Genomic DNA, 11,850 nt, shown 5'->3' on the forward strand with positions numbered 1-11,850 from the left:
TCAGCTGTTAGAGATCGCCTGGTGCCACCTCCACCTCCTCCACACAATGTGTATGCCAAGACAAATAGTTCCACCGCCGTATTTCTGCACTGGGGTCGACCAGCCTTCACCTCCAGCCATGCAGTCAACTACACTGTCCGCTGCAACCCAGTCGGCCTGCAGAACGCCTCCCTGGTGCTCTACCTGCAGACGTAAGAATTCCTTCATAATACAACTTTTCATTGAAAGCAGTTTTAATCTTTAAGGTCGTTTTTTTTTTGGCCACTTGGGGACTGAACTCCACAACAAGCTGAACATCACTCACACATTTGAAATATTATGGTCTTATAAAGGTGTTATGGCCAACGTGTTAGCAAACCCATTTACACATTCATCAGACACAGAATGTGTTTCTGGTCACCTGATGAACTATAATATTGATTAGTGCAGCTTTAATACATTTGTGGGGACTACTATTTGAAGAGGATGGTTTCGTGAAAAGCGAAACCAGATGTATAACACATATAACTGTGTGTTTTTCATAGTTTACTGTATGATGGCTTGGTCTCATACCACAGTTCAGCTCTTATCTTAACCCTGTATTTTGTTATTGACAATAATTTGATATTTCAGCAGCAGTTGAATATCATCATCATATCACCTAAACTGTTTCTTTACACACTTTACAATAACATAAATACTTGACTCACACTTGCTGGGGAAAGTTTACAGGTCAACAGAACCTCTTAGTTGTTTCTTTTCCTCCACTGCCAGCACAGCTCCATATCACCATCTGCTGGGCAAGACCTCTTATCAAAGGGCCAGTTCACAACCAACATCTGTGGATTAATATGACTAACTACATCATATTATTTTGAAAGACACGTGGCTGTTAAAGTTATTGGATGTCACGTTGGCGTGAAATGCCATAGAGAACATTTTATTAGAGTGATCTACACAACTAATATCTCCAGACCTCTGGATGATAGATCCTCGTCTAGGCACACGTTGTATGTTTTTGAGTGAACTGGCCCTTTAAGCCTCTGTCATGTCTTTCGCCTGCAGGAGTGAGCAGAGCCTCCTGGTGCGAGATCTGGAGCCCAACACCAAGTATGAATTTGCTGCTCGCCTTCACATTGACCAGCTGTCCAGCCCCTGGAGCCCTGTGGTCTATCAGAGCACTTTCCCTGACGGTGAGTGCAAAATTATCAAACATTTCAATCTTATATCTCTGAAGGGTACCAGACGTTGGTGTTTTGAGTTTGAATGTCTTACTGTGGGGAAAACATTATACTATTTCTACTAGGGATATATCAGCCTATATTAGCTCATTGCGGATGTTGCCGTATAAGACAGTTGATAAATGACAAGTGTAGTACAGAAATGCCAAAGTTATGTTTTGAAACAGTGTCACCATTACATTTTTTGGTTGCAATAGTTTAAAAAAATCTAATTTAAGGGAACGTTATCAAAAATGTTTATTTATGTTATGGGTTGTGTAAAGAAAATTAACACCGGCCAATATATCATTATCAGTTTTTTATAACTCTCAAATATCAAGTATCGGCCTCAAAAATCCTGTATCGGCCGCTATAATTTCTATACACATTGCTGTTACCCATGAAAACCTGGTAATTCAAATTATGATTATTTTCACAAGTTAAAGTCTTTATGAGCATGTAAAAGGACAATTTGTATTCTGTTGTGGCGTTCATAGTTTTTTTATTTGACCATGTTTTTTTCATCCATCCCCCCCAGCTCCCACTCTGCCCCCTTCCAATGTGAAAGTGACTCTGATCGAAGAGGACACGGCGCTGGTTTCATGGAAACCCCCAGATGAACCCAATGTAGCTGTGACATATTACACGATCCTGTACGCCTCCAGACACGCCTGGATAGCTGGGGAATGGCAAGTGCTGCAAAGAGAAGGTAAGGAGGAGTGTCAAGTGTGGAAAGAGATGCGTAGAGAAAGCCACAGAGCCTTCCTCCTGTCCTACACAAATGGTCCACTGGAAATCAGTAACTCATTTCATCCTCCAGTCTATGTCTCTGTTCATGGTGCCAGGACAGGTTGAGCTCAATGCTTTTGTTTTACTGATAAAAGACCAGTTTGGAAGTTTGATGTGATTAAAACAAAGACTTTGATTTACCTTCTTATTGACCCTTTTCACACAAAGACCATTTTGAAACAGACCATATCTGTCCTAGTGATGCATTTTATGCAAACAGATTCCCATCGAAGTGCAGCAGTGTTGAATGCATTTAGGTATCTGTTTTCAATTGTTTATTACTCTATTTGCATTTAATCCAGTGTTAATTAAAAAAACTGATTAATGCAGTTTTAAACTCTAATTCTCAATGCTGCTGTAAAAAGCAGAATCTTCTGTCTCTGTAGGGTCTGTCAGAATTATGTGTATTTAATTAGTTTTCATCATGTAGAAACTTACTGAAATAGTCAACATACTGACTTTATGTACTGTGTAACTGTGCACAGTTTCTAGTTGCTCTATAGACAGTTTCTTAAAACCATTAGCCATAACTGTGTCCATAACTATGTAAGGGGCACAATGTTTTAAAATGGGCCTCTAAAGCAAGAGTTACAGTTTCCTATGAAGTTGTCCGTAGAAATACGCATTGCAACAGCTTAACAGTTATCTGGGAGTTTTTGTCTTTGAATTTACGCTTAGAATGGGGCATTTGTAGTTGTGTAATCAGTAGGCTCACAGAGATTGTTAGTGAGAATTATCTGTTCATAGAAAAATGATTCATGTTTGATATGATAAAGTTCAGTTAATGTGGTTAATGTGGAGAGCTTAGAAAATCAACATAATATATAGAAATAGAAGAAATCTTTGTGAAGTAAACCTTCTTCTCAGTCACAGGCATCAGTGACTATAAGGCTGTTGTTGTATCTGGTTTGTGAGGCAGTGTAGGTGTTTTTAAGAGCAGATGACCCCAGGAAACACACAAAAAACACACAATTCCTCCTTTGCCCCTGGTGAAGGGGTCAAAAGTGAAGCCGTTCACAAAGCCCCTCCAGCTCAGCCCAGCCCCCTATCACCTCAAGCTGAACACCCACCCCCCTTCAGTCTCTGCTGGGACCCTGGTGGTGTGTAGAGTGGGTGGTACTGGATAAGGAAATGTGTATAGCTCTGATCCCCTGACCCCCTGCTCTTCCCCTCAGAAGCTCCTCAAACATAGCACCTCTCAGCCATGAGGATTGTTTTTATCTTTGTCTTTCATGTCTTTCACTGCATCACAAAGTCCTGTTCTTCAAAGGTCAGCTGACTGAAAAAGTCAGAGGTGTGCGTGTATCTCGACAGAGACATACTAGAGTAACAGAACTACATGTGTTTATTCAAGATTATCTCTTATGTCAGGGTGCTTAAAGATATACATACATACATACATACATACATACATATAGACTTACATTAAAGGAATAGTTGAACATTTTTGGAAATTCCAAACTTGGAATTTGCTTTCTTCAAACTTTGCTTTCTTCATTTTCAGCGATTTGTAATTTTTACACATTTTTCATACGGATTAAATAAACAAGATGTAACACGTTAATTGGTGAGTTTAAGAGGTGCTGGTAGGTGTATTTTGTTCCCTTTGGACAGAGCCAGGCTAGCTGTTTCCCCATGTTTCCAGTCTTTATGCTAAGCTAAGCTAACTGGCTGCTGGCTCCAGCTACATTTTTAGTGAGAGTGGTATTGTTCTCCTTATCTAAGTCTTGGCAAGAAAGCGAATAAAGGCATTTCCCAAAATATTACAACTAAATCCAGTTAAATACCCAACTGCAGCATGTGATCAAAAACTGTGATCTTTTTTAAAGTAGTTCTTTCCTCCCAGCTACGCACTACACAACCTTAGAGTGAATAATCAGATGTGATTTTAAAAACCTACATAATAAGAAACTTGCTTTATGAGTTTTAGAGATATAATTACTGATTACATGTGATCCCTGACTGACTGAATTTATTTTGACAAAATAATCTTCTTACTCACGGACCACTTAATACTGAAGCTTTTTCCAAAGCTTTTAACCACATCTCACAATCACGTGACTTAATGGAAGTATGGATGTGGTTTGAAAGCTCCACACAAAGTTAATAAGTGGGCCTTGAGTTAAGATCTGTTTATTGAAGTGCTTTTTTTCAAGGCCAAAAATTATCTTTCACAAATCGGTAAGCTCTTCATCCAATTGGTTTGGAAATGCTGAACTGAAATCTGTACTTTAAACCAAATTGAATTGTCTTTTTATGTCTGAAATTACAAGCTCAATCAATGAAGCCACAACAAACAAGTACAATACAAGTTATTGTACACACCTTGCTGATTCCATTATTCATACATGAGGGCTGCAATCGTCTTGTTAAAACACCAATAAACAAAAACTCCTTTTTCAACAATATATTCACAATGTGCAGTTAAACACCAGAGTTTAATCTCACCAACAGGGAGCATCACCATGGCACTGCTGGAGAACCTGAAGCCTGGCCAGGTGTACTTGGTGAAAGTTTCTGCATCCAACGACATAGGTGATGGGCCGTTCTCTCATACGGTGGAGCTGACAGTACGAGCAGATCTCTCCTCTGGTTACGATCCCCGGCTCTCCCGTGGCTCCACACACTCCACAGGTCACTTGATATCTTACGATTGGGGTCTTCCTTTAATAGAACTTGAAACTTATTAAGCTTTTGGAGACTGCACTGTGGCAAATGATTGATAATCTGACAATGTTGCCTTCATCCTTCACAGGCTTTTCTGATGGCTTCTACCACCTGGACCAAAAGTCAATGACAGGGATCACTGTGGGAGTCTGCATCGCTCTCATCTGCATCATCATCTGTGCTTTCATCATTGTCTGCAGAGGCAAAAACAGGTACTTAGTATGTCTGAACACACCGAAGGCAGGGCTCACTGTCCTTAGAAAAAGGGGCCAATACATGTTGCCTTTGAGTATCCTCTGTCTGTAGTGATGTCATGTTTGTTTCCCTCCAGGAAATTTTCAGCTGTTAAAACATACAGAGAAGGAGTGAGCACATCTGCCTCGGCTGCAGCACATCTGGGCTCTGAGGGTCAAGCTGAGAATGCTGATGTGACTGTGCCAATGATGAGTCAAAACCATTTCATTGATGCAAAGGTACTTAGCACTTACTGCAGCATGTAACATGGTGGCTAAAACCCTGGAAAAACTTTAGAAAGTTGTTTTTCGGGCCTGGAAAATGTTTGGGAATTTGTTAATATTATTCAGCTTTTGGGAAACATGAAATTGTAAATAAAGATACTAATTATAAATATACAGTATTACAATCATGGACATTTGATATTGTATGGAAACATTTTGGAACTTAAGTGTGGGGACCCTGACGTAATCAGAACCACATCAAATGTAGTTGCAAGAGTAGCAAAGCCACTGAAAATCATAGCACTTTCAATTATATCCATTTTACAGTCAGTACTGGATATGGCTCATACCTTTTCATACGTTAAAAAATATATATTTTTCACTTCTAGGGTGGAACAAATCTCATTATTAATTGCCTCGGTCCTGTTCAGCCCAGCACTGAGAAGAAAGAGAAATGGTTTTCCTTCGGCACTAATGTGAAAAAAGACAGTAAAGCAGTGCAGGTAAGATTAAGAATCAGGAGTCCTGCTTGTTAAATTGTCAATTTATAGATTGCAGAATTCCCCACAATTCACTGCTTACCCAGTGTTTGTAAATTACATGGGACGCTCTTGCCCTGAGTTAAGCCTCAGACTACATTTACAAGATTGCAAGCCTAAACTTCAGCCATGGCTCTAACGCTGACCTTAACCATATGTAGCCTATACCTAAACGCAACTATTTGATTGGTGGTGTTTGTTGGAGGCGGTACTACAAAATTAAGGAAACACATTAGTTGAGTAATTAATATAAATAGGGCTTTCAGGAACTGCATTAAAGACTAAACCTCACTGCTTGGAAAATTGTATCAGAAAGACTTCTGAAGCTCCTATTTGTAATTTGGATGATAGGATGCGAAGGCAGAATAAGATCTTTTGACATCAAGATGCAGCTATCTGTAACTACACAACTGAAGCCATAAACACTCAGACTAACTGAAGCAACATTTTCTCTGTGCTGTAGAATATGAGACATGGTGCCGCCTCCTACCAGCCGGGTACCACAGTGTTGACCTTTGAAGAGGAGCTGTCCATGTCTCCAGACCAGCCCACCACCCTGCAGGCCCTCCTCTGGAGTCCCGGTGACATGGAGGGCTCCTCCAACAGCGAGAGCAGCCACGCAACAGGTGACTCAGGTCGTTACTCTCACAACGAGACAGAGATGACCAACATGTCGTCTGGTCCCAGCAGCCGCCCACCGTCTCTGACAGCGGAGGACAGCGGAGGCTCAGACTGCAGTAGCCCCGCTGAAGAGCCGGGCGAGCTGCTGGAGGAAAGTCACAATGACCTGAAGTTAATGGAGTCCGTCGAGAACGTCTGCTGTCATCAGGAAGCGCAGAGCAGTTCTCAGTCTGCACACTCTCCAAGTGTGTGGGCATGTGTGTGAGTGTGTGTGTGTGTGTGTGGGTGTGTGTGGGTGTGAAGGCAGTGGTATACTTGCAAAAAAATAGACTTAATCGCCTTCTGGCAAGAGTTAGAGAAGATCGATACCACTCTTATGTCTTTTAGATAGAAGGCTACAGTCAGCAGCCGGTTAGCTTAGCTTAGCACAAAGACTGGAAACGGGGGGAAACAGCTAGCTTGGCTCTGTCCAAAAGGAACAAAATCCACCTATCAGCACCTCTAAAGCTCACTCTTTATCTTGTTGTATCTCGTTTGTTTAATCTGCAAGTGTAAAAACAACAAACTGGTTTTACAGGTTTTATGTGCTGGACTATTTCTTGGCCGGGACCTGTACCTTCCTGGAGTCTCCACTGGTCACCTGGGAACAGCTCAGAGACTGGCTGCTGGTGGTAGCTTCATATTTACTGTACAGACATAATAGTGGCATCAATCTTCTCATCTAACTCTGCAACACTGAAAACAACAAAGCATGACAGAGAAGCGGAAATGAGGATTTAGAAAAGCTTCAGATATTCTCCGACTCAGCGAGTCAAGCTAAGGACGGATTTGACTAAAATTCATCCACATAACCCTCCTGTAGTTATTTTCCATTGCAAGTGTACTGCAGGCCTGAATGTAAGAGTGAGACCTTTTTTTAACCTTTATCCTCTTTTGGTCCAGCACACAATGAACAGGAAGCCAACAAAGCCTTTTACAGTATAAAATGTTGGCAGGGAGGGTCATTTGATTTCTTTTACTTCTTTCTTTTATAAACGTTCATGTACTTTACAGTCAAAAATGTTCTTTATTTGTGTGTGTATGTTTATGGAAAAAAAATCTCACCCACCATGAATGTTTAAAAAGCCTGTCAAAAATGTGACAAAAGTGACATTTCTGACATTATTTAAGAGAGTTTATCACTGGAGCGAAAGGGAAGCGTGAGTCCTTTTCACTGATTATCTACCTCGGTTTACCTCCGGGTAAACTTCCACTGTATATTTAATAACTACTTATACCTACGTTATGTGATGTGCTGCTTCAGTTACATTACATTTGATACTTCCTGATGACTTTTCTCTGATTGTCATCCCATTTTGTGTTTTTCTCTTATTTTGTTCTGATTTGATGGATGGTAAGGGCACTGCAGCTTACTCCTCTCCACCTGTTATGTGGACTGAAGGATGGGAAACACACACACAGTTTCTTATTTATCTCCTCAGATGTTTCTGAGGTACTGAGCCAGTATTAATAATATTTTTTGTTCATTTTGTCCATTATTGAGTAATAGTATGAAAAGATAACGAATGTCTGCTCTTTGTTTTGTATGTCAGTGTGCAGCTGCCCTTGCCATTCCTGTTTTATACTACCTCGTTTAAGAATTAATTTTACTGTCTTGTTGTTTTCATCAGGGAACAAAGTTTAGTACATTTGAAGAGTCACGTAGTGTTACATGCTGAACTGACAGGGTATCTTCTCAGTACTGAACTGCTGTAGTGTGTAATTGCCTAATAGAATATGCTATGAATGTATCTCTGACATTGTGTGCCAGTAGCTCAGATGTTTGTGCTGCCCTGATGGAAACCCCCTCTGTAGTTTCTCCTCAGGTCCTATAACGTCTGTTTTTTACAACAGACTCTTTTGTTTATTGACTTCTTCCTTTTTATTCGTGTAAAGATTCACACCAGAAGTGCTTGCAGTGACATGTCGGTAGCGAAAAGCTTTATAATTGGCCTTAATGTGGGAAGCGCCCCAGATGCTGAAACCAAAGCCTAATCTTTCTGAGGGAGAAGCTCCACATGAGGATGCAACACATGAAGAATGATTGTAGTAAAAGCAATGGAAGTGTTTAATCAGAGATGAAAGTGAAGAATTGAATGAACACCATGAAACGTTTTAGTTTGAAAATAGTCTATATTTTTGTTAGAAGATAATGTACTACTGAGTACACGTTGTAGTTACTTTTGTTCCTAGTAGTTTTTTTTGTTTTGTTTTGCTGTAGAGTAGATAAAGATTAGCACTTGTCTGCCAAGTAGTTTTGTATTATTGGCCAATGTGCAGCGGTGACTGTGACGCTATAACCCAAAGAGTTGTTTGCTACCTGAGTTTATTTTAGTCTCTCAACTAATCTCTGGCAGAAGGTTACTGAGGAATGAGAAATAATCGAAAAACACATTAGACCAAAGATGAAACGCGGCCTTTGAGACGAGTTGAGGCGCTGCTCCTCAAACAAAGCCTTGCACATTAGTGGCCTTGACCTGCAACAAAAAGAGTGCAGAGAGTTGCAGGTTAAAACTCTGAGGAAGTGCCAGCAGGATACACGGGCACTTAATGACGATGGAGTGACAATTAGTAATCAATTTTATGCACACAAGGCAAATTATCCTGTCGCAGAATTCCTCGAAAACTGTTGCCAACAGATGTCTGTACATTTTAGGTGAAAATTAAAGAGTTAAATACAGTATATTATATCGATTAGAAGTCTGTGTTGCAACGGTGCAGTCGTGTGTAAATGTACACCCGCTGATTTTTCATGTTGTGAATGAGTGAAAAATAATTTACATGGGACATACATAAAGTATTTTTATAACAAGAAATACATGTGAAGTATTCAAATGTCATTCCTTCATATAGATAATTTGAAGATCTCATAAAAAAATAATTTAAATCATAACAAAGATTGTAGAAAAGTCAGCGGGCGCACAAAAGTTTTCACATTTCTGTATTTTTAATCAGAGGATTCTGCAGGGGATTCAATCATGGGAAACGTTTGGGATGAAAAATGACACAATCAGTTTAACTTTCTTTTGAAAAGCAAACAACGTAAACCAAATAATTTTTTTTTTTAAGGTCATCGTTGCATATTGGCAACAGAGATCAGTTTAAAAGCATCCTATCTTTGTGTGAAATGTTGTCATTTTCAGTGTTCTCATACTAATTTTATAACTATACGCAGCAGGAAGAAAACGTTACACTTTGTTTCTTAATCATCATTTATTTCCACAAAATCAAGTTTTCCTTTTTTTTTAGTCTGTTGTCTTTCAAGATAAAATGTTTTTATATACATTTGAGTATTGTTTAATCGGCTTTTGCAAAGTATTTCCATTTTAACTTATAATGTATTCATATATTCTGTAGCTTTAAGGGCTCAATCCAGAATCTGAAAATAGCACTATGTTCAAGTGATGTTGTGGAGATACTGAACTCCTACTTCACAAAAACTGTAGCTGTTTTATGTTTTCAAGTCGTGATAATTACACACACACACACACACACACACACACCTGCTGGAGTCATACGGGTTCTGAATTGGGCCTTTTATAGCTCATACAGGTGCGTTAGTGCTACCTCAGGTATTTATGTTTTCATATTCTTGTGATAGGTGCAGACGCAATATGCTTAATGTCTGTAAGGTTGAGGTCAAGATGTACCGTCATGAAACAAAGGACCCGGCATGTTGGTCTGCTGTCTTTCATCTCATGAATGGTGTTATGTTGGAATTGTGTTGCTGTCCGAGCATGTGAATTTAAAGGGATAAAACACAGAGTCTGTGTCTGCGTGTGATCTGACTCGCTCTTTGTTCTCCCTTTTGCAGTAATGATGTGTTTAAATAATGTGAGGGGCAGCGTTGCGGGTCATTTACAGTCAACCTCAGGGGAACCCACAGCTGCTCCTCCTTAAAGAGAAAGCAGGTGTCTTGAAAATTGAATGTACCTTTTTGTAATTATGATGTTTTCTGATATTTTCTGTTAATTGTTTTGTTATATTTTGTCAGTTTGTCTTTGTCAAGAAAATCACTTGCAAGTTGGTTTTGGCCAAAATTGTTTAGTTAGGAGATTTTAGACAGTGGTTAATCATGAAAAGTCTGATTCTCACTTTAAATAAAATTACAAAAATTGCAACTTGTCTGCAGTTGTTTTTACTGAACGCAACTATTCTGATAATCGTTTCTCATTTTCATACAAAAGCTGGATGTGTAGTTCAGGTGATCACTCCTTTCAAACAACTGTTGATCAGTATTAACAATTACACTTAAAACAGTGGTGAAAGGTAACTACATACATGAACTATATATTTGTACAATTTGAAGGTGTTTTACTTGAGTATTTTCATTTGATGCTACTTTATAATTTGTTGTGAGCAGTTTAATGTAGGAACTATTTTCTTTCTACCGATAGTTCCCACATGAAACTGCTCACAACAAATCTGTGGATTATCGTGAGTAACCGGGTCATGATTTCTGGAAAGAGACATTACTGTTGAGTTTTTCAAATGTATTTTTTTTTTTTTTCAGCTTTAAGCACCACAAGCCGAGTGCTATATAGTTCCATTATATTGAGAAAATGCAGACATCTCTACGGCCGATATCGCCAAAACTCGGCAACTCGCACCAAAACTGTCTAGATGGATAAATAGCACTACAGGTAAGAGAAAAAATATGTATTTTTGGTTTTGGGGTGAACTGTCCCTTTACGTAAAAGTACTAATACCACACTGTAAAAATGCTAAATTACAAGTTAAAGTCCTGCATTCAGAAACTTACTTAGGTAAACGTATGTAAGTATAACCAGGAAAATGTACTTAATGCAGAAAAATGGCCTGTGACTGTTATACAGTATTAATACTTGTGCATTAAGCAGCATTTTACTACTGCAGTTGTTTAAGGTGGAGCTAATTATTATTAATAATTATTTTGTACAGGGCTCCAACTAATGATTATTTTCATTATGGATTAATCTGCTATTTATTTTCTCAATTAATTGATTGATTTGATTTGGTTTGTAAAAATCCATTAACAGTGATAAATGCCTTCACAATTAGCCACACCTTCACAATGATTATCAAAATAGTTGCTGATTAATTTCAGTCAGTCAACTAATTGATTAATGGACTAATCGTTTCAACTGTATGTTTATAAACTGTTGGCTGGTTTAATTTATAACAATGCATCATATTTGATAAGCTCTTCATGTGTTTTGTAAAAATCTTAATTTGCAAGGTAACTAGTAACTAAAGCTGTCAGATAAATGTAGTGACATAAAAAGGACAATATTTCCCTGTGAGATGTAGTAAAGTAGAAGTAGAAAGAGGCGTGAAAAGACATCACACAAGTAAAGTACAAGTACCTCAAATTTATACTTGAGTATACAGCACTTGAGTAAATGTACTTAGTTCCACTGTTGCTTCTACTTCAGTTTACAAGGAACTTTTTGCTCCTCTACATTTATTTGCCAGCTGTAGTTAATAGTTATTTACAGATTTTCAGTTTTACCTACAAAACATGATCAGTTTATGAACTATGATGCATTATTACATTAA

General features: G+C 38.7%; 1 protein-coding gene across 2 annotated transcripts in view; it reads left to right on the forward strand.

Annotated features, from left to right (window-relative positions):
• The window catches only part of prtga (protogenin homolog a (Gallus gallus)), a 29,570-nt gene extending 22,983 nt beyond the window's left edge, over positions 1-6,587 (forward strand). Inside the window, exons 12-19 of one of the 2 annotated variants that reach the window (XM_044190429.1) lie at positions 5-191; positions 1,045-1,172; positions 1,738-1,908; positions 4,443-4,622; positions 4,744-4,867; positions 4,987-5,128; positions 5,503-5,616; positions 6,116-6,587. In XM_044190429.1, the coding sequence (XP_044046364.1) occupies positions 5-191; positions 1,045-1,172; positions 1,738-1,908; positions 4,443-4,622; positions 4,744-4,867; positions 4,987-5,128; positions 5,503-5,616; positions 6,116-6,538 (1,469 nt within the window). In that variant the 3' untranslated portion in view covers positions 6,539-6,587. The remainder of the gene's footprint in view (positions 1-4; positions 192-1,044; positions 1,173-1,737; positions 1,909-4,442; positions 4,623-4,743; positions 4,868-4,986; positions 5,129-5,502; positions 5,617-6,115) is intronic. The other variant, XM_044190439.1, reaches the window with a different exon arrangement.
• The last annotated feature ends 5,263 nt before the right edge of the window (positions 6,588-11,850 follow it).

Source organism: Siniperca chuatsi, linkage group LG1, assembly GCF_020085105.1.
Source record: "Siniperca chuatsi isolate FFG_IHB_CAS linkage group LG1, ASM2008510v1, whole genome shotgun sequence".
Classification (NCBI taxonomy): Eukaryota; Metazoa; Chordata; class Actinopteri; order Centrarchiformes; family Sinipercidae; genus Siniperca; species Siniperca chuatsi.